Source organism: Lissotriton vulgaris, chromosome 4_1, assembly GCF_964263255.1.
Source record: "Lissotriton vulgaris chromosome 4_1, aLisVul1.2, whole genome shotgun sequence".
NCBI lineage: Eukaryota > Metazoa > Chordata > Amphibia > Caudata > Salamandridae > Lissotriton > Lissotriton vulgaris.
Genome location: NC_141691.1, coordinates 52,874,043 through 52,897,097, shown reverse-complemented (window position 1 = coordinate 52,897,097; position 23,055 = coordinate 52,874,043). Strand labels below are relative to the sequence as shown.

At 48.3% G+C, this 23,055-nt stretch overlaps 1 protein-coding gene across 1 annotated transcript in view; it reads right to left on the bottom strand.

Moving 5' to 3' along the window:
• LOC147718347 (sestrin-3-like) overlaps positions 1–23,055 on the bottom strand; it is a 185,960-nt gene that overhangs the window by 132,268 nt on the left and 30,637 nt on the right. Inside the window, exon 2 of the mRNA XM_086918288.1 lies at positions 6,550–6,753. Coding sequence (XP_086774414.1) covers positions 6,550–6,753 — 204 coding nt within the window. The remainder of the gene's footprint in view (positions 1–6,549; positions 6,754–23,055) is intronic.

The window sequence follows — 23,055 nt, the reverse complement described above, 5'->3', positions numbered from 1 at the left end:
TAGGCCTACTAGTAAAAGAGAACATAAGGGTTTCATGTTTTTTGATAGACCTGATTTTGCACATGCAACTGTTGAACGCAGATGGCGAATAAGACAACTCTTTACTCCCTTTGAAAAAATCGGAGCTTCAGTCTATTTGCAAAATCCAGCACGTTTAAAAGTTAATTTCAGGGGAGCAACGCAAAGTTTCTCAAATGAAATCTAGGCGGAGGCGTACCTGAAGGAAATATCGGAACGAGCAAAAAAAAATAATGACAAATAAGAAGGACCTAATTGAAAGTAGAAACCCAAAGACTGACACTGCGGTACCAAAAAATAAATAAATAAAAAAAAATAAAAAAAATTGTAAAGTTGCTTAGCACGCAGAATTTGTAAATGTTTGGGGCTACACCCTGGAAAGGGGATGAGGGTGGGAAACGAACAACTTGGGAATCATATATGATATTAATATTTGGTATATTTGGCATTGTTCTATAATATGCAACAAAATGGCTGAACGGATAAATGACCATCTACCGCTTTCCAGTCGATATATCTAGGGTATATATGATTAGGCCACGGGGCAAGCGTAGGCGCACTGTTTATACCAACGCCCACACCTGGGTACTCCAGGACCCAGGATGCCTCATAGGGTGGTAAGGGAGGTGGGGGGGTGGGCAAGCAGGTGGAAGGGAGGGAAGGGATGGGATGGGGGGGGAAGACCAAGGGAAGACAATCAGTGAAGAGATTACCTTTAGTACTTTAAAAGAAGCAAATTTGCCAGTAGGATTTAAAGAACTGATCAAGGCCCAGGGAGGACGAGTATGGTGGTTAAAAATAATAATTATTGCTTTTACTCGACGAAAGATTCGTAAGATAGATGGCTAGTTTACGAATTGTATCCTTAAATATTTGCGGCCTCAACGACCTAAAAAAGAGGCAAACTGTAGCAGAAGGTCTCCATGCCATGGAGGCCAATATAGTTTGCTTACAAGAGACCCATATAGAGAGAGGCCAACAACATCTGCTAAAATCCCTGGGGTTCCAACTTATAGCTGCATCCACTCAGAGAACTCGTACTAAGGGAGTGGCCATCCTTGCTAAAGGAGGGGGCTTACAATTCAGTCGATCACTTGCAGACAAGTTTGGGAGATGGGCCATTACAGAGAGCCGATACAATAGTGGGCAGAACACGGTGACCTTATGTACAGCTTATGGGATTCTGGGGGGATGACCCCGATACCCTACTAAGCATTTCTAATGAATTAGTACATTGGCCCTTACCTCTTATTGTGTGTGGTGACCTAAACCTTCACCTACCAGGAGATTGGACTGCGGGCCCCGCATTTAACTATCAAGGGAGAAAACCTAAAGTCTTTAGAGCGTTTAAAGATTTGTGTGAACGGCATGGCCTATTGGATGGATAAAACACAACCAATGTCACCGTGTCTGAACAAGAAAATGTGGTATAAAACTAGAGAGGTATTAGCGAAATTCCACACCAACTAATGAAAGAAATGATAGGCACCTTGTGATCCCTGACAGGGTGCCCATCAGTCACCACTCGGAACCGCCCTTCATCATTTGGGATTCCTGTTAACCATGTTGTAGGTACAGCAATGGTTCTTGATAGAGGCTAAGATGTAGATACCTCTTATGAACCTAGTGCTGCCCTATATGGTTGGAGTGTCACAGGCCATTCATTGGCTGGAAAAAAAGAGAGAGAGTGACTGATTTGCAGTGCAAGTGAAAGAAAGTGCTGAGTGAAACTAAAATTGGGTGAGGGAGAAGGAAAAATACCTTTATTCTGTGATTTGCTCGCTCCTCCAATATTAAAAAGCAGTGAAGGTAAATTAAACAAATATTTACCAAGATGTAGTGGGGGTCAACATGTTTCTGCAAATCTAGGGACTACAGAGTCCATTGCATTCATCAGGACCTAAGTTAAAGCTACTGCAAAGATAAATAGTGAAGTGTGTACTAAAGAAAATGTGACTACATATAACAATCTGCGACATGAAAAAAAGATCACCTGGATCCCTAGGTATCGTCTTATTTCGCAGTTGATGTATGTCACATTATAGTCGAAGTAAAAGGCTGCACCTCGCTGGCAACGGCTCAGGATACGAGGGAAGCACCGCTCTCTCCGTCGGTACCTCGCCGCCTTCCTCTGAACCGATGGGGAGGCCTATTGGATGGATGGCAATTAGGTCATACCGGGGACCAAGGATATACTTTCTTTTCCCATCCCCATTCTCGTCATACCCGTCTAGACTATATTCTTCTATCGAATTCAATTAGGAATAGCTGCACTATAAGGAAGCTTCCTAGGGTATTATCCGACCACAGCCCTTTAGAACTGAATATTGCATGCAGTAGTACTATCCGTACTAGAAAACCTTGGACTTTTGAAAGAGCCTTCTTAAGAAATGAGGAGTACCGTATTCTTATGAGAGAGTGGCTACCATCTTTCTTAGAAATAAATATGGGTAGTGCTCCTGTCGAAGTAGTTTGGGATGCAATGAAGGCTGGCATCAGAGGGGAGACACTAATTCTCAGTACGCACTAATAGAAAAGGTAAACAACAACTAGCCTCTTTACATCAGAATCTGAATAAAGCTGAAGCAGAGCTGATTGTAGCTGTACAAACAGGTCAGGGTACCGAGGGATTAGCGCAAGTTGCAATCTCGAGAAATAAGATATTTGAGATCTTTACGGAAAAAGCGATCACTAAAGCTATGACCTACAAAGAAAAAACTTATGAACTCAGCGAGCAAGTAGGGCACCAGCTGGCTGTTCGCACAAGGGAGGAGATGACGGGAAATATGATAAAAGCTATAAATGATATTAATGGCGAATTGAGACTAGAAGAACTCGAGATTAGAACTGCTTTTCAAATGTTTTATCTAGAACTATACGAGTAACCGTTAGGAGGGCAAGAGGATGCTAGAGATTATCTGGATGAAGAGCTAGGGGAGCCCCTGGGACAAGAAGATAAGGACTCATTGGATTCTCCAATTAGATGGGAGGAAATACTATTATCCATGAAATCCCTGACCACTGGTAAAGCAGCAGGTGTAGATGGGATTCCTACTGAGTTTTTTTCTTGAGTTTGCAGAACAAATGAAAACTATCATGTTACAACTTTTTAAGTCCATACTTCAGGGAGGAAACCCACCACCGTCTTGGTCACTAGCAAAGATTATGATCTTCCTGAAGAAAAAGAAAAATTCCTTGGAAATGGGCTCGTATCGCCCGATAACTTTGATTAATGGAGACTCAAAGATTTAGTCCAAACTCCTTGCAGGGCGATTGGCACCTATAATTCATAAAATAGTATCAGTCCGACAACACAGATTTATCCCCGGCAGATCAACAAGTGACCATATACAGAAAGTTATCTCTTTATTTGACTCTTCAGAAACTACAGGAGACCCTATGGCCCTTATTCTTCTGGATGCAGAAAATGCATTTGATAGGGTCTCCTGGAAGTTTTTGTGGGCTGCAATGTCAGATCGCGGAATAAGGAAGGGATTTATTAAAGCTATCCAAGGACTCTATGTCAATGCAAGTGCCAGCGTGGTGATAAACGGGAGTATGTCCGAGAGTTTCATGATCACGAGGGGAACTAGGCAGGGGTGTCCCTGCTCGCCTCTCTTATTCGCGATTAACATCGATCAATTTATACGCAAACTTGATAGCCATCCTTGCGTGCCATCTAATTTGATCAATAATTATGAAACCTAAGTCCTAGCTTACGCGGACGATATAGCTTTAGTTACTACCAACCCCAAGGAGGCTATCAAGATTGTTGAGGAGGAAGCAACAAAATTCGGCAAAACTTCCGGTTATAAACTGAATATGGGGAAAACTCAAATAGTTCTAAATGACAAAGTGGAGATGGAGGATGTTAGAGTTGTGGAACACGCTACTTATCTAGGTGTCAATATAAGCACCAAGGTAGACAAAATTGTACAGATAAACCTCGATCCATTAATAGGGCGCACCAGAAAAGATCTAATTAGATTGGATAATCTACACTTGACTATTGGTGGCAGGTGCAATTTGATTAAAATGTTGATCCTACCTAAATTTCTATACTTCTTTAAAACAATTTGTCTTGAGTTTTCCCCGTACTACTTTAAAAACATCGAATCTCTGTTTTCTAGATTTATTTGGGGATTTAAGAAACCACGAAGAGCACTAAAATGGATTATGCTACCAAAAGAAAGAGGTGGGTTAGCGAGGCCTAACTTTAGGATCTATTATTGGGCAACAGTGGCCAAATATTGTACAAATCTCATAGCTATCGACTTTAGTAATCGTGCGATCCCGACCCCTCAGGAAATGGTTCTAGGAGATAGAAGCAAAGGGTGTTTATGGCGACATATTAATGACAACTTTTTCAAGAAAACTAAACTCAAGACCATTTTGGGAATTTGGAAAGTTTGGAGCAATATCGGTAAACTCCTAGGGCTGGGACGCTCCTCATACTATACTCCAATTAGTGGCAACTCCGATCTCCCAGAGATTTTTCATGATGGCTGTATGTCTAGGTGGGCTAGGGCAGGGATTTCCCAACTAGGTTGCTTCTATATTGAAAATCGACTGAAAAGTTTCTCTGAGCTACGTAATGACTATAATGTTAGCAATAGGGATTTTTTTAAGTACTTATAGGTTAGGGATTTCTTGTCAAAGAAAATGGGGGGGCGCTGTAATTTTCAAAATATCGTAGCAATAGATAAATTATGTTAGGAAACTACCCCTAGAATCGGGGAAATTTATAAAGGAGCTTATTAGCACTCTCCCGGATGATTTAGACAAACATCTTGCTAGGTGGCAGACCAACCTATCCGTACAGCAAGCAACACCAGATCGTGCGCTAGAGCTTGCACAAACATCGTTAATGTCAATATAATTGCAAGCACAATTTTACAAAACATTTTTTGCCCTTTACTACACACCGTATAAAATAGGCAAATGGGCCAGCCGCTCGGGAACTGCTTGTCCATGCTGTTCGTTGGCGGCAGCTAATGATATTCACATGTTCGCCACGTGCTCAGCACTTACCAACCTTAGGATAGAAGTATCCAATTTCATTTCGGATATATTTCAGGTAGAAATTATTATCTCCACTGAAGAATTGATCTTAGGAGTGGCAGCAACTGAGCGCCCAATATACCAACAGGGGCTGATTTTTGTAGCTATAGCGGCTCTTAGATGGTGTATAGCCACCGCATGGCTCGACCCTCAATCGCCATCTTTCACACAATGGAGGGCTAGATTACTTGCCATATGTAGCGTGGAGATGGCCATATATAAAAACAAGGGATCAAAAAAAACAAAAACAAAGAGGGATGATGATTTGGGAACTATTGATACTCTGGATAGAGGTCCACAGTTAAGGGAAATATATTCAAGGGAATATCCCTAAGGAGAAAGCGGATGCATGAATCTCTTTCTTCATTCTTTTCTTTTCCTTTTGTTTTTCTTGGTTATCAAATCTTGCGAGCTGTGAGAGTTTACTTCTTCAACTTATATACTTAAGGTGGTTCAACCGAATTTGTTTCTTGACCTTGGTCTGCTGGGGGGAGGGGGAGGGGGGGGGGGGGTATGTATTGTATTAAAATGGAAATGTGAATAAAAACGTTTTTTTTTAAATGAAGTGCAAATGGGTAACACTTAGGAGAGGGGCACTCTATTGCATAGGCAGCCAGGCTGGTGCTAAGGACAGGAGAGGAGAAGCCAGTTGTCACTGTTTTTTCTAGGGGTGTGTAGCCCCTTAGTAGCCACACCTCTTGGGGGGTGTGGGGGGAGCTAAGGAGCTCTGAGAGTCGAGAGAGGTGTCTCGCCATGTTGGGAGTGGGCAGAATGGTGCATGCCATGATAGCCAGATGCCACACTTCCCAGGAGGGAGGGAACCTGGTAGCCCCTTAGCTACCAACCGCATCCTACCTGGAGAGCATTTTCTGAAGATAAAAAGGGCAACCTGGACCTCTGACCTCAACCGACTTGGAAGGAGGACAGCCCTGCTGCACCGAGAGACCAGTAAAGAGAGGCTGCACTGTCAAAGACTGCACCTGTAGGATAGCGAAGAGAGAGACTGTGCCTGTGGTGTCCTGCTCACGGAGAAGTTATCTCCAGGGCTCACCAAAGACTAGAGACTCAAAGGGACAGTTGACTAGCCTCCTGTTCACAGCACAGGGACACAACAACTGAAGACGCATGCAGGGGGGGGTTGGTGTCTCAAAGTCTTGAGGCCACCATTACCACTGCTGTGCAGCACCTGGGACCAAGAACAAACGCACAGAGTTGCATCCCGAGTCTACTGTTGTCCCTATGGAGTCCCCACTTGTGCGCCTCTTACTTTGGTGAATGTGGAGGCAGGGTTGCGAGACTGGGGCGATACACGGATTTTCAAGAGCTTCAGTGCAAACTAGTGCCCCAGATGAGGAGACGGAGTGCTCTCACGCCACAGGTGCTACACCACTATTTAATTCCTCCCACAAAACAGACATAGGTGGACAATAACCCTATACAAGCACAGCAGAGGGAATGCTGGGTGTTTACCATGATAGCAATGTAGTGCCTGCAGTCGAAGGGGAGTGGCCCATCCATGTGAAGGAGGTAGTGCTGCATTTTCAGGAAGCTGTCCAGGTATTGGGGGTGGTACCCCATCTGTTGAGTCACGGCATCCAGTCTTCCTCGGCTGGCCAACGCCTTCACCAACAAGTACTGAGGGCGCTCGTTCTCGTTGTTAGATTTTTTCACTACCTAGGAGGGAGAACAAAACAACATATACAATCGTCTTAGAGAAGCAGTCCCATGCATCGATAAAGAAGCACCACAGTAAATAATAAACTGGAATCTAAATAACCAAGAAATGTGTTCTGCCTATTAAATGCAATAGGAACCCAGAGGGGTTCTGTTGGTGTAACTGCACTCGGAATTGTAAGCATCTTCCAACAGTTCTCTGTTAAGTGCTTTCGGGCCCCAGCAGTGACTTACAAAACCCAGCAGTGTGCGTTTCCTTCAACAGTGCCCCTGAAGGTGCATCTAGACCCCAGCAGTGTAGGCTTCTTCCTGCAGTGCTCTGCAAGGCCTGTAGGACCCCAGAAGGGCTCGGTTGGTGTTACAGGACCCAGCAGTGGGCACTTTCTCCAGCTCTGCCTGGTAAGCACAGCAGGACCCAGGCAGTGCCCTAATGCAGTGTTGTACAAGACCCCTGTAGTTGTAGAAGGGGCAGTGCCCTAAACATGCAGTATGACCCCTGCAGTGCCCTGTTAGTCCAGCAGCTTTCCCTTTTTTTAACTAAAAGCTTAGAATGCGTCACACACATTTGGCCTGGGAGCAATGCTCTCACCAGACATTGCAGCTGGCAGCCAGCATGGGTCGCGCACTTGGACAGGACAGGGGCACCCGGGGAGAGGGGCGGCACAGCTCCAGCTCGTGCCAGTCTTGCCCCACTGACTGCACCCTGTTGCCCAGGGAATCTTAGGCCCTGCTGGAAAGCATCAGCTCAGCACATTCTAACTAGCACAGCTTTCCAAGATATGTGTGGACACTAACTGTGCTGAGGGCGGTCCCAGGACCAAGAATACTTGCCTGCAGCGGGGAATAGGCTAAAAATAGAGCAAACTTAATACAGAGGGCAAGACAGGGCAGGACTGGACAGAAGGCGGCATGTGGGACGGGCCAGACAATGCTGGCTTCTTCTTAACATATCGCTGGTCAGCAGCGAACTGCGGCTACGTAGTACTGTACAAAGAAATAATTATTTACTCAGGTCAAGGAGAAACAAGTAAAATCGAAGATTTCCCTGTGCAAATTAAAACAGGCAGTTGGAATAAAAAAACTCCTTAAAATCCTCAGTAACAAAACAAGCATTTGCAATGCAATCGGTCTCGCCTTTGGGACTTATATGTATTTAGCTATGCAGCACATTAGCCTGGGTGCTCTAGCATCTACTGTTCTTTAACATGGAGGGAAAATAAGCACCAAACTGCGCGACACCCCAGGTATGGGAACACATGAAGAGAAATATTGTCTTTCAGCGGGAAATGGTATAGTCCAAAGCTCGGTTTTGAATATAAAATCAGGGCTTTCGGTGGTCATACCACTAAAAATACAAGATTTAAAAAAATTATTATTGTTTACGGGTGCTTGTGGAAGACAATTTCTATGGACTATAATCTAAAGAATGCTAAAGTGATTCTGGTATTTTACTCACCTCTGCTGGCCGTTTTCTATCAAGAAATTTGAATAGAGGCAGCTGCCAGAAAAAAAATAAAGTCCCTAAGCAGAAAGCAATTCTAGTACTTTACTGACTTTTGCTGGTCGTTTTCTATCAAAACAGTTAAATAGAGGCAGTTGAACAGAAAAATAAGTCCCTACGAAGCAGACAAGTCCTAGGGCTGATCTCCAGAGCCCACAAAGTACACACACACATATAAGTATATATAAGAGGTCTTGAACGCTCGACCTAAAAATCTACACATTCCCGACTCTACTGTATTGCTCGTTCAATTGTTTAATACATGTGGAATAAAATTTCTCAATTTAATAATTTGAAATACCAGACATTTGATAAGAATCCAGAAATGTGTTTACTGTTCAATACAGTTGATATTCCATACTTGATAAAAAAAAATGTGCACATTAACATTTGTTTAAAAAAAATAAAAAAAGTAGTTGTATTGGGTGCCAAGATAAAAACAGCATTTGAAAAGCCAAAGATCTGGTGTTGGCTTCAGCCTTTTGGCTTTATCACAGCTTGCTCGGTTTTGTTTTTTCAAAACTTTAATATTGGGGGAAGCTCCCGGACTCTCAAAAAAAAAAAAAAAAAGCAAAAAAGCTGAACTCTTTTTTTTTTTTTTAGGTCGTCAGAAGCACATGTTGCCATAGTAGTCCCTGGCGCTTAAGGGAACTCTTTTTTTGTGTCATAATTTTGTGTGGAAGGTCAGAGTGCGAACACTCAGTGAAGTTAGCCAGTAGCTGACGTGGGCTGGACCACTACCCAATTTGGTATGTAGAGCGGTGGCTGAAGTGGGCTAGACCCCTGCCCCATGCGGTATGTAGAGCGGTAGGCACCAAGGAGAGCTCTGTTGAAGTCTGGAGGGCCGTGTCCCCTGTTGCCCCCTGGGCACCAAGGACAGCTCTGTCCGAGCCTGGAGAGCTGTGTTCTTCGAAGCGATGCCCCCTGGGCACCAAGGAGAGCTCTGTCCGAGCCTGGAGAGCTGTGTCCCCTGATGCCACCTGGGCACCAAGGAGAGCGCTGTCTAAGCCTGGAGGGTTGTGTCCCCTGATGCCCCCTGGGCACCAATGAGAGCGCTGTCCAAGCCTGGAGGGCTGTGTCCCCTGATGCCCCCTGGGCATCAATGAGAGCGCTGTCCAAGCCTGGAGGGCGGTGTCCCCCAATGTCCCCTGGGCACCAAGGAAAGCTCTGTCCGGGCCAGGAGAGCTGTGTCCCCCGATGCTCCCCGGGCACCATGGAGAGCGCTGTCTCAGCCTGGAGGGATGTGTCCCCTGATGCCCCCTGGGGACCAAGGAGAGCTCTGTCCGAGCCTGGAGAGCGGTGTCCCCCGATGCCCCCTGTGCACCAAGGAGAGCTCTGTCTCAGCCTGGAGGCCTGTGTCCCCTGATGCCCCCTGGGCACCAAGGACAGCTCTGTCTGAGCCTGGAGGGTTGTGTCCCCTGATGCCCCCCTGGGCACCAATGAGAGCGCTGTCCAAGCCTGGAGGGCTGTGTCCCCTGATGCCCCCTGGGCATCAATGAGAGCGCTGTCCAAGCCTGGAGGGCGGTGTCCCCCAATGCCCCCTGGGCACCAAGGAAAGCTCTGTCCGGGCCAGGAGAGCTGTGTCCCCCGATGCTCCCCGGGCACCATGGAGAGCGCTGTCTCAGCCTGGAGGGATGTGTCCCCTGATGCCCCCTGGGGACCAAGGAGAGCTCTGTCTCAGCCTGGAGGCCTGTGTCCCCTGATGCCCCCTGGGCACCAAGGACAGCTCTGTCCGAGCCTGGAGAGCTGTGTCCCCTGATGCCCCATGGGCACCAAGGAGAGCTCTGTCTGAGCCTGAAGAGCTGTGTCCCCCGATGCGATGCCCTCTGGGCACCGAGAGCTCTGTCCGAGCCTGGAGAGATGTGTCCCCCGATGCCCCCTGTGCACCAAGGAGAACGCTGTCTGAGCCTGGAGGGTTGTGTCCCCTGGGCACCAATGAGAGCTCTGTCCGAGCCTGGAGGGCTGTGTCCCCCAACGTCCCCTGGGCACCAAGGAAAGCTCTGTGCGGGCCAGGAGAGCTGTGTCCACCAAAGCCCCCGGGGCACCAAGGAGAGCTCTGTCCGAGCCTGGGCAGCTGTGTCCTCCGATGTCCCAGGGGCACCAAGGAGAGCACTGTCCGATCCAGGAGAGCTGTGTCCACCGATGCACCGGGTGCACCAAGGAGAGCTCTTTCCGAGCCTGGAGAGCTGTGTCCACTGATGCCCCAGGGGCACCAAGGAGAGCTCTGTCCGAGCCAGGAGAGCTGTGTTCTCCAATGCCCCGGGGTCACCCAGGAGAGCACTGTCCGAGCCTAGAGAGCTGTGTCCCCCAATGCCCCTGGGGCACCAAGGAGAGCTCTGTCCGAGCCTGGAGAGCTGTGTCCCCCTAGGCCCCGGGGGTACCAAGTAGAGCTCTGTCCGAGCCTGGAGAGCTGTGTCCCCTGATGCCCTATGGCCACCCAGGGGAGCTCTGTCCGAGCCTGGAGGGCTGCGGAGGACAGAGTACAAGAGCGCCTTCTCAGAACAGGAGGTGCACTCCCAAAATGGAACTGGTGCCACCATAACCAGCCTTTATCCTTCATATCGCTTTACTGAGTACAAGCAGTAATAAAAGTTAAAAACTTCACCCACGCAGAGTGTTTGTTTAGGGCTGAATCTGTGTGAGGTGGGCGAGTTGCCAATGAAAATATCAGACAAAAAACAGAAGTATTGTGTAGGTAAGTGCCCCATTTTGACATGGTCACCCCCACTTTTTGCCCACTGGTACGGATGTTCTTGACTGGATGTGCATTGGGTCCCTGCTAAAGAAGCCCCAGTGCCAGTGATCTTTCCCTAAAAACTGCAAAATGCTCAACTGTACCCCAATTGGCAAGGACTTTGGTACCCTTGTAAGTCCTTGTTAAATGGTACCTATGGTACCCAGGGCATGGGTACTAAAGAGGGACCCTATGGCCTGCAGCATGTATTATGCCACCCAAAGGGACCTCTACAAAAACTGCATAAAGAATGCCACGGCAGAATGCGTGAAAGGGCGCAAGCCATTTTTAAAATATAACATTGCACTCTCCCTGTGTGCAAGGCCCAGTACACTGTATGTCTTACATGTAAGTCACCCCAACAGCAGGCCTTAGAGCCCTAAGGCAGGGTGCATTATAATACATGCGAGTGCATATCTGCATCACAAGGTATGCCCCTGTGATGCCTAGTTCCATTACTAGAGCACTGAAAGTGATCAGGAAGCCATCTTAAGTATACGTACTGGGCACTGGTCGTTACAAGTTACACAGCTACATAATAGCTTCACTGAAAATAATGATGCTTGGTATCAAACACCTCTTCTCAATACATCTATACTGATGCCAGTATCAGATTTATTGCAACATGTACCCACAGGGGACCTTAGAGGTGCTCCCTGAGATCCTACAAGTCCTCTAATGTGTTGGCTGACTGGTATCGTCCAGCCTGCCACCACAGAAATGTTTATGACCCCCTGTGGGTGGGAGCCTGTACTCTTGGAGGCCAGAAACCATGCCTGTGCCAGAGGAAGGTGGTAACATCTCCTCCAGCAGGATAGCTAGCAATTTAGCATATCAAGGCCAGAGGCTTCAAAGATTCTGCCGCCTTTGAGACAATGGTTTCCTACCCAGACCTGGGGAACGCTACTCCATGTTCTGTGGCCCATTTGGCACCAGTGAAGGCAGGAAATTAGATAGTCATGTGTTGCACTTTCAGGCTAGGCACAACCCTAAGGTGGGCCACCTGAAGTGAACAGCCAAGAAAAGGTTTCACCATTTTGGATGTGGTAAAACTAGGAACTCTGGATAAGGATTATGCCCACTATCCTCATTAAGTGGTCATACAGGGGGTGTAGTCACCCTAGGGGTAACTAGCTCATTGGCTACTATCCTACACTCCCCTAAAAACACCCCTAGATTCAGTATTTAGGGGTCCCCCTGGCACCAGGAAATCAGATTAGTCTACCTGGGAACGAACTGAGGACTTACCCTGAACTTGGCTCCAAATCCTGCCTTGCTACTGGAACCTCAACAATTGCACTGACCCGGCTCGTCCAAAAGCTGTACATCCTCTTAAGTCTGGGGAGGACAGTCCAGCGCTTGGTCAACCACAGAGCATCTCCCATGGGGTGGAGGAGCCATCCCCCTGCATCTGCAGGCACCAACCCACTTGCCAAATTCTTCGTTTTGCTGGCCATCGGGCCCACTGAGGAAGCATCTTACCCGAAGGAGGTTATCGTGGGTTCCAGAGATCAGCCCCATCTCGCCAGTGAGTTAAGAGATCCCAGACCCTCCTGGAGCCTCCCTGCACCAATACCCTGGGTACCAGAGTTTTTGCCTCAACCTAGGCTTGCTGAGTGCCCAGTCCGGATACCACCGCTGCCACAGCAGAGCTGACGTCGAAGGACTTACGGACCAATAAGGCCTACACCTAGAGTGGCCATGCTGTCCTGTTTTCGTTCCCTCTCCAGGCCCACCTAGGAACTGTGAGCCTCCAACGCAAATGACCAGCTGGCCAAACACCTCAGCACTTGAGCCCAACAGCCCGGGTTCATGGAAACCAACTGCGTCCCCTTGCTCCAGAGACCCTTATGAGCGGAGCCCCCTCTTTGGGTTCTGCCTGACTTGTCCTCAAGTCCCCCTCAGAGGCCTTTGTTGCTTTGACAGGTCCCTTTAAACTTTAACCATGCTCGGGGCTACTATTGCGACCTGCATCCGAACACACCAGGGCAGGTAAACCCGAACTCCTGGTGGTACTTTGGACCTTGAGCCCCAAGCACCTCAAATCCTAAAGGGCACCTTCTACTACTGCTTGCAAGCATATGTTTGCAGTACATGTCTTTTCCTCCAATGGGATAACATTACCACGTTCAAGGCTCATGCCTCAAATCTGGCAGCTTTGCTAATTTATACTGTTTTCGCTGTAAATAAAGTGGTAACATCTAAAGTACTTACCTGATCTTGGTATTGAAACAATATAAATAGTCTAGGTTGTTTTTCGAAATTGGTCTCGGATTTCCTTTTGAGTGTGCTTCTCGTTTACGGACTCGGTCTGTAAAACAAATTTTCAACACGCCCCTCTGATAGGCCTAAGCTGGTCAACCACGCTACCACTAATAGAGCACAGGGGATTATTAAGGTAGGCCCCGGTAAACCAATAAGGGACACAGGAACTTTTTACATGGTATACCCCCACATTGGTACACTTCATAAAGGCCAGCCTCCTACATGTTGCAGTTACCCTTTAAAGGGCAGGCAGTGTGCTCACGTCCTCCTCTCTAAAAGGCAGGGGCTATGGCTCCAGCCAGAGAAGGCGCTCCTGCGGTCCACCCCAGTGAACAGGCAGAAGGGCGATAGTGTGAGAACAATGTCCTGACCACACTCACAGAGGGGCATTAGAGCAAGCAGCAAGAGCCTGGCCGAAGGGTCTTGGTTCCCCAAATCCTGGTGGACATATGTGGGTGCTTCAGTAAGGCTCTGCAGCTGTCCCGGAGACCAGTAAAGGGTTCAATTCCCACCGGTCCCACCCATGGTCTTCAGTTGTTTGAGGTTACTCACCAACAACAGGTGTGCACCTGAGCTCCCACAGATTCACCTGCTGATGATTTGCACCACCTAGTGCCCGGCACAGAAGTCCTCTGCACTGCCTAGAGAAGCCTGCCAGCCGTGGGCATGCTACACTTGGTGGTCATCTGTAGCCTCTTAACAAATTTCAGGCAGAGGAGCTGGGTGTCATACATTTCCTCTACACCTTCCTAAGTAGGATACATCAGGGCGCTAAAGGTCCCATTCATGAAAGTTGATCTACGGTGTGGTGTACTCCCCTTCTCTGCCACTCCAAGGTCTGGAGTGATTTGGGCGTTCAACCTTGGTTCCCACCTCTCCAGCTGGAGGTGGACACCCTTGTTATATCTACAGGTAGTAATCACCAAGACACGCAGGTAAGACTGTTCGTCGTCCTGGACGAACCAAGACTCTTATTAGGCAAACAAATCCCACCCCCCAATTAACCAATTAGCCCAACACCCTTTATTAACAACAGCTGTGACGGCGCAATCCCTTTTGCCGCCATTCACAGTCAGGTAAGCGCCATGACCACATCACATTCCTCCCCAATTTACAATGAAAGCAAAATGACTATATTATCTTACATAAGTGACATAATCTCTTAGACGTATGGAACGAGCAGGACAATTCCTCAATTGATAGGCCCTGAACATCAACCGAGGGGCACGGGTCGCTAACGGCAAGTCACAAACGGGAGACACAGGGGTTATATCATTCTGTCCAAATCCCACATCCACTCCTACCGGGACCAGAGGAGGAAGAGGAGGAAGATATGGTGGAATACCATCCACCCATACTGGAGCTGGTGGAGAGACATGCTGGTACATCATCCCCAAAATCTGACGATACGGAACTCTCATCTGAAGACAAAATGTGACCCCTGTCCTGAACATCATTACCACGTTCATAAAACTTTTTGAAGAAAGAAACATTCCTGGATATGGTTACCCCACCCCTCAACACAGTAATCTTAGTTCCATGAACAGACTTCACAACCCAAGGCTCAGGCTCAAATGGCAAACTAAACTTCCCTTTTCGATGCCTATTCCTCATCATTACTACATCACCAACATCAAATGTCCGGGCCTTAGCCCCTCGGCTCAATGCCACTTTGTCATTCTTCACCTGCCGGTTTCTCAGCTCTTCTGCCACGACAGCATAACTGGCTGGATGAGACTCCAACACTGGCACAAAATCACCCATAGGACGGTTCATACACAAGGACACAGGACTGACTTTAGTAGTGGAATGGGGTGTCAGCCGGAACTCCTTCAGAAACAAAAAGATAGCACAATCCAAATCCTGACGGTCTGTAACAGCAATCATAAGGGTCTTATTCAAAGTCCGCATAAAACGTTCAACGTCCCCATTGGCTTGAGGCCATAACGGAGTCACCCTACGATGTACAACACCCCTGGACTGAAGATAAGAGGAGAACTCATGACTAGAACAAGCATTGGAAATGCAATAGGTCTCGCATTAGGAAAGTTTGAGCTATTGGTATTGTAAATGACACTTTTTTTATTTACGTGTTGGTTTTGAAAGTAGCAAAATTAATAGCTTTGTCAGTTACAATGTCAATAGTTTTAACTTTTGCAAATGTGACACCTATAGCATTTGTAATGCAATGTGTGTTGTATTTACGTGACTTAGATGTATTGATATTACAAATAACAATGGCTTTGAATTTTGTAAATAATTAATACTTAAATAAAAGTTATTGTAATTTATAATGGTAATAGCTTAAACGTTTGTAAATAACTTTTGTGAAGATTATGTTCAGTGTATATTATTGTGACGACAATCCAAGAACATTGCATTTGCACCTACACACACAGAGCCACACACATGTAGATGTGGTGGTGGTGGATCTGGGGGATATGGTGGTGGTGGATGTGGGGGTGGATGTGGGGGTGGTGGTGGATGTGGTGGAGGTGGTGGAGGTGGTGGTGGAGGTGGATGTGGTGGTGGTGGATGTGGTGGTGGTGGATGAGGTGGTGGATGAGGTGGTGGATGAGGTGGTGGATGAGGTGGTGGATGAGGTGGTGGATGAGGTGGTGGATGAGGTGGTGGATGAGGTGGTGGATGAGGTGGTGGATGAGGTGGTGGATGAGGTGGTGGATGAGGTGGTGGATGAGGTGGTGGATGAGGTGGTGGATGAGGTGGTGGATGAGGTGGTGGATGAGGTGGTGGATGAGGTGGTGGATGAGGTGGTGGATGAGGTGGTGGATGAGGTGGTGGATGAGGTGGTGGATGAGGTGGTGGATGAGGTGGTGGATGAGGTGGTGGATGAGGTGGTGGATGAGGTGGTGGATGAGGTGGTGGATGAGGAGGTGGATGAGGTGGTGGATGAGGTGGTGGATGAGGTGGTGGATGAGGTGGTGGATGAGGTGGTGGATGAGGTGGTGGATGAGGTGGTGGATGAGGTGGTGGATGAGGTGGTGGATGAGGTGGTGGATGAGGTGGTGGATGAGGTGGTGGATGAGGTGGTGGATGAGGTGGTGGATGAGGTGGTGGATGAGGTGGTGGATGAGGTGGTGGATGAGGTGGTGGATGAGGTGGTGGATGAGGTGGTGGATGAGGTGGTGGATGAGGTGGTGGATGAGGTGGTGGATGAGGTGGTGGATGAGGTGGTGGATGAGGTGGTGGATGAGGTGGTGGATGAGGTGGTGGATGAGGTGGTGGATGCGGTGGTGGTGGATGCGGTGGTGGTGGATGCGGTGGTGGTGGATGCGGTGGTGGTGGATGCGGTGGTGGTGGATGCGGTGGTGGTGGATGCGGTGGTGGTGGATGTGGTGGTGGATGTGGTGGTGGATGTGGTGGTGGATGTGGTGGTGGTGGATGTGGTGGTGGTGGATGTGGTGGTGGTGGATGTGGTGGTGGTGGATGTGGTGGTGGTGGATGCGGTGGATGTGGTGGTGGTGGTGGATGTGGTGGTGGTGGTGGATGTGGTGGTGGTGGTGGATGTGGTGGTGGTGGATGCGGTGGATGTGGTGGTGGTGGATGCGGTGGATGTGGTGGTGGTGGTGGATGTGGTGGTGGTGGATGCGGTGGTGAAGTGGTGGTGGATGTGGTGGTGGTGGATGTGGTGGTGGTGGATGTGGTGGTGGTGGATTTGGTCATGGTGGATGTGATGATGGATGTGGTGGTGGATGTGGTGGTGGTGGATGTGGTGGATGTGGTGGATGCGGTGGTTGTGAAAAAATGAAAGGCAGAGTTTACTCTGCGTAGATTGAATAAACCTGGAGCCCGCATGAAACTCACACATCCCCGCAACGATCTCCTGTCTGGTGTTTTAATTCATTGAGTGAAACCCGTCGCGCCGACGAGCATGGAAACGTGTCTATTTGTTGATGTTTTTAGGGCGCTGTAGCTAGGGAGCATGACACAGGCGGAGATGAGGCAGTCTGCCCAGGATCACACACACTGTGGACTGGCAACGAAGCTGGGATTAGAGCCGGAATCTGATGGTTTCCCGGTCGATAATGTAACGGTCAGACCTCACTGTATCCGGTGTGTGTAAGATCCGTGAATATTGTAGTGACATTGTACGGTAAGAATTAAGGCTATGAAATAATGACGTGTTTTATTTGTGGCGCGTGCTACGGTGATGCCCTGTGGCAGAACAGTTATACTGTACTGTAGCATTTATATATTTGTAAAGTCTTGCGGCGCTCATGTAGCAAAAGTGAGTAAGTATCCTGTAAAATGTTATAATACTTTTGCCAAACAAAAACTCCCCTTATAAACGTACCCCAATAATAAATAAAACAGCCGTCAGATTGACACCATGCAAATTTAGAATTATATACACAATCACTAAATGGTCGATCATTTATGTATTAAGCTATGTTTCCATTCTGGAGTCCTTCTTCTACAAACCAACAAAGCAACCAATAGCACCAAGTCGATTTTGATCCCAACAGAATACAAAATATATATAGGATTATTTAAAAATATAGGCGTAGAGTTTTTTTAAATTCACTTGTAGTGCTCAGTACACTCCAAGTCTTTCAAGGCGCTAGTCCGGGCTATGCCTTCTTTTGCTCTGATGTTCTGTGAAACATGCTGCAATAATACATAACATACAGCGGCTGTAAGATGGACACAACTGCTCACGTCCTGGTTTAAAAAAAATACAATAATGGAAAAACAGACAAAAATCTTCTTCGCATCCTCATCACAAAATGAGGAACTACATTTTTTTGGGAGGGGGGGCGGGTAGAGGGACTATTTCTAGATGGCCAACATTTTTGGCTGCCAAACTTGCGATTAACATTTCCTTCCTCGCTATCTAGCAACCAAAATACTAACTCTAGCTAACGCAGCAGCTCCTCGACTAGCGAAAGACAAAAAAAGCTACGCGAGCAGAAGGGCTCCTAAAAGCAGCCGGCCCCACCTTTTTTTATTTCAGAGCTCCACCGAGAGAGGAATGTATTGTTCCAGCCTGCCGATATTTAAATCTCATGAATATGCTCATTTATTTATGTTTATGATATTGCGCCGCCATTATATTCACAGTCGCCCTTTACAGATTGTGTGGGGCTGTTGAAAGGGCAGCAGGAAACCGGGTCTGTGACGTTTGTTAATTTGTCGGGACAATGTCGATTTAGACTTGATATACAGTGGATGGACGCTTTCTTTCTGTGCTGGTTATCAATACAGCTGTATTGTTAAACAGTACGTCAGGAAGAAATGGCGAGTAAAAACAAGGTGGGAGGGTTACACTAAACAAGACGGAGGGGGAAGGCAGAGAAGGGGAAGGGGGAGGAGAAATGCGACACGGCGGGCAGGGGAGGGGGCGAGCCCGAGTGTCGCTTTACAAAACAGCAAGACCGGCTGCACACATGCCGGGAAACAAAACAAAACCGATCCGGGGAGAGAGGGGCACTGCGTGACAGCAACCGGCAATAAAATGAATTTCAAAAGGAACAAAAGAAACCAAAACTCCAGCGGCATACCGTCATCTGTTTTGGTCTGGGGATACATTTGCCAATTTCTGCCGATGTAACTGCATCGGCTTGGACGGCTCTGATAAATAAAAAATGCATTGAGAGGCTGCGCAAGGGTAGGGTAGAGCGCAAGTCGGTGCCATTTGGGTGTTATGCTCGAGGAGTGATTTTCAGTTTGATTTCACGCGGGAGCGAGGTCGTGCCCGAGTGTTGTGGGGACATGGCCCTCTGAGCAGGGCGCTGGAGGGAGGAGAGAGAAGGGGAGGGGGGAGGAGAAATGTGACACGGCGGGCAGGGGAGGGGGCGGAGCGGGGAGAGGGAACAGACGGAGAGAAGGCAGATAAGGGTAGTGCGGCTGAGGGAACTGATGTGCACGCGCTTTTAAGCTCAATGCGCATGCGCATTGAGCTTAAAAGTCACGGGCACTGCAAGGAATCGCCACGATTCCTTGCAAGTCAGTTAAAGAGTGGTTAAGCCCCCATAGTCTTGCAAGCTCGATGCGCATGCGCATCGACAGGCGAGACCTAAAAAGGGGGTCCATTGTCAGTCCGCAATTCAGAAATTAAACCATGGGTTGCCATAATTTTATTGAACAAAGGAATTGTGCGACTTGCAGTGGTAATGTCCATAACCTCCACTTCGGGATATTTGGAAAAGTCATCGATCACCACCAACATGTGACGACCATCACGTAAACACCCGAAGTCAGCACTAGCTCTCTGCCAAGGAAAAGAAGGAACCTACTCAGTGACGATTGGAGCTGGAGCATCCCCTCCCCCAGCAGCCTGACAGTGCACAGCCCAAAACCTTGTTCTCCACCAGAGAGTCCAGACCAGGAAACCACAACTTAGATCTCAAACGGGACTTAGTCTTCACTACCCCTTGATGGACCACATGAGCCAGATCCACCACTCGCTGTTGCAAACTCGCTGGAATCACCAGCCTTGATCCCCTCAGTAAACATCCCTCCGGGGAACAGATCAATTCACTCCGGACTTGAAATAACGCCACCAAAGTAGATCGGGCGTCATCCGTATGGCACTTAGGACTCCGTTCCACTTTCCAGTCCCAACAGCATCCAGGCATAACTAAAGACACTCGTCATGGACAGTGGCGTCCACAACTTCCTCCAAAGAGATTGGGAGAGGCCGAGACTGCTCAACCACCATCCGTACATATTACTGTCTCCTCAGCATCATTTGCCTCCAACAAGGAGGCAGGTCAAAAGTGCCGGGAAAAATAATCCACTAGATTCAACGCCACAGGACGAAAAACCACCGTCAAACAGTAATCCTGCAGCTGCAGAATCCACTTCTGAATCCGTGGTGGTGGCTTTGATGAAGAACCAATAAATAGAGGAATGAGTGGCTTATGGTCCGTGTAGACTATGAAAGGCTCACCATATAAGTACAAATGGAAATGACGACACCCCCACAGCACTGCAATGGTCTCCTTTTCTATGTGAGAATACCTCTTCTCAGTAGCAGTCAAAGCACGACTGGCATATGCCACAGGAGCCAATTCCCCATTAGTTTAACGCTGAGATAACACTGCCCCCAATCCACCGGGACTGGCATCCACAGCAAGTTCTGAGTCTAATGCCGGATTGAAATAAGCCAAGGTAGTGTCTGCAGACAATGCCCGTTTTGTAGCTTGAAATGCAGATTCCTGCTCAGAACCCCAATCCCATGGAACATTGGATTTTGTAGGTTCACGCAAAGGGGCTGTCAAAGTAGACAATCCGGGGATAAAGCGTTCACAATAGTTCCCCATGCCCATGAAACTTCTCACCCCAGACACATTGACAGGAGCAGCGGCAGTCTGTATATCACACACTTTCAAAGGATCAGGAGACACGCCATCCTGTGAAAATTGGTAACCAAAAAATTAAATGTCAGTTCTCAAAAATTCACATTTCTCTCCATGTAAAGTTAAACCATGATCCAGCAAACGTTGGAATACGCCCTTCAGACGACTATGATGCCCATCTAAAGTGGGAGAATGAACCAAAATGTCATTGTTGACATTGATTACTCCTTCCAGTCCTGCCAGCACTCCTCGAATAGTGTCGTGAAACACTTCAGCGGCACTAGAGATGCCAAAACTTAATCGTTTATAACGCCGGAGCCCAACGTGGGTGGAAAAAGTGGTAATTCCTCGGGAAGTAGGGTCAAGCATTATCTGATGATATCCAGCACGGAGATCCATTTTAGAAAACCACCTGGACCCGCTGACTTCCACCACGATATCATCAACTGTAGGAGTAAGAGGACGCTCCCGTTTAATTGCCAGATTGGGTAATCGCATATCCACACAAATTCTGACCTCTCCAGGCTGTTTAGGTTTGCGGGCAACTACAATTGGGGATACCCACGCTGCTTTCTCAATAATACCAGCTTCTTCCAATTTTATTAACTCCGCCTCCACCTTCCGTCGAAGATGGAAAGCCACCCGCCTATGGCGTAGTGCCATTGGTCGAACAGACTCATCAATGTGCAACTTGATCATCCGGTCCTTCAGACAACCTATGCCGTCAAACAGTTGCGAGTACTGACTTAACAAGTCCTCCATAGTCCATTGATGAATAGCCAGTGCAAAGACCACCAGATGTAAGTTCTCAGCGGTCTGACAGCTTAACAGCATCCCAGGACCCTCCTTGGTGACATATATCTGTTTCCACAGATTGGATGCCATGAGAAATCATCGCAGAAAATACCCCGGCTAACACAAGGGGCTCACTGGCTCCAAAAGCGAACACTTTAACGGACGTACCACTCAACACTGGTAAGCTTGGCAGTCCCTTCATCATGGATTCAGCCATTACATTAATAGATGCGCCAGTGTCAATCAATCAGAGCCGGCACCAAATGACCATCCACCTTGACATCACATTTGGACAAACCCCTCCGTACTGCACCCCCAGGCTGTAGAGCATGCAGCACATGGACGACCTCTCCATCATCCATATCTTCCAACTCAGGAAGAGCAGCATATACTTGGGCGGAAGTCGCAGAAATAGACCCCCGGACAGAAGCTGAACGACATACTTTCGCAAAATGGTTCACTTTATTGCAATTGGAACACCGCTTCCCAATCGCCAGGCATGTCCCAGAGTGAGGAAATGAGCCCCCACATACATCGCATGTCCCCAGTCTGTCCCTCTTACGAGGAATCATCTTCTGTTTCTCTGACCCTCGAACCCTCATAGCATTTACTGGTTCCGTCTTCACAACTTGTTGGAGAGCGGCATCCATATGGGCCGCCCTAACCTTTGAAAGTTCTTTCGACCAACCACGGGTCAACATATCCTCCATCGGCATATTAGGCACCTGTAGTATCGCCTCTCGCAGTTTGCTGGAATAACAGCCCTGTATGAATTGGGCCTGTATCTTATCTGCCGTATTGGGCAACCTACACGTGCTGGCCAACACCCGCAATTGGGCAAAGAAAACATCCACAGATTCGGTGGGCAAGGGCCTTGCCTGGCGTAGCAAAAACCTTTCATAATCAGGATTCGCCAGAGGCTCAAAATGCGCAGTCAGAGCCTGCTTCAGAGTGTCATAAGTATGAGGCGTCTCCTCCACCACCGACCGCCCCAGCCGATGAATGGCTGCCCCACCAAGATGCAATAGCATTGGACGCCTCCTCTCCACATCCAGGTCAATGGCCTCAAAGTAGGTTTCCAAGCGATCTACCCACTCCTTCCACCGCGCAGACGGGGGGCCATCCAGCAAGAAGTGTTCCACCGGGGGAACCGTACACATGACTGCGCCCTCCTGGACGAATCACCAAGCGTGCCCATAGTGCAGGAAGAATGCCCGCACCAGCCGGGCACTCCAGCCACAACAGATCCAGCAAAACCGCACTATCATGCACAATACTGTCCCAGGTCCAGTGAAACCCCACCAGGGGACTTTGCCAGGTCAAACGGCGTCAAAGATGAAAGAAGCAGCCTGTCAGACCTCCAAGACTGGCACAAGCAGAGACCGTTGCTGTAACTTCAAGTCGCATTCAGCAGGGAGCAGGAGGCATTGTTCAGCAAGAAGCAGGACAGTGCCGACTTTGACAGCCGTAGCGCCGTCGAAGGCCGTGAGCCAGCCGGCCCACCAGCATACACACAGACGGCTCCGACCACGCCCCCAAACACCGTCAGGCCAGGCGAGGGAAGGAAAACACCTCTCACCGGTTACGGAACAAGGAAAACGCCGGACCAGCCGCCCACAACGCCGAAAAGATCCACAAATCGCCGTGCAGAAACACCGCCAATCCACTGCCGCACCAGAAGAAAA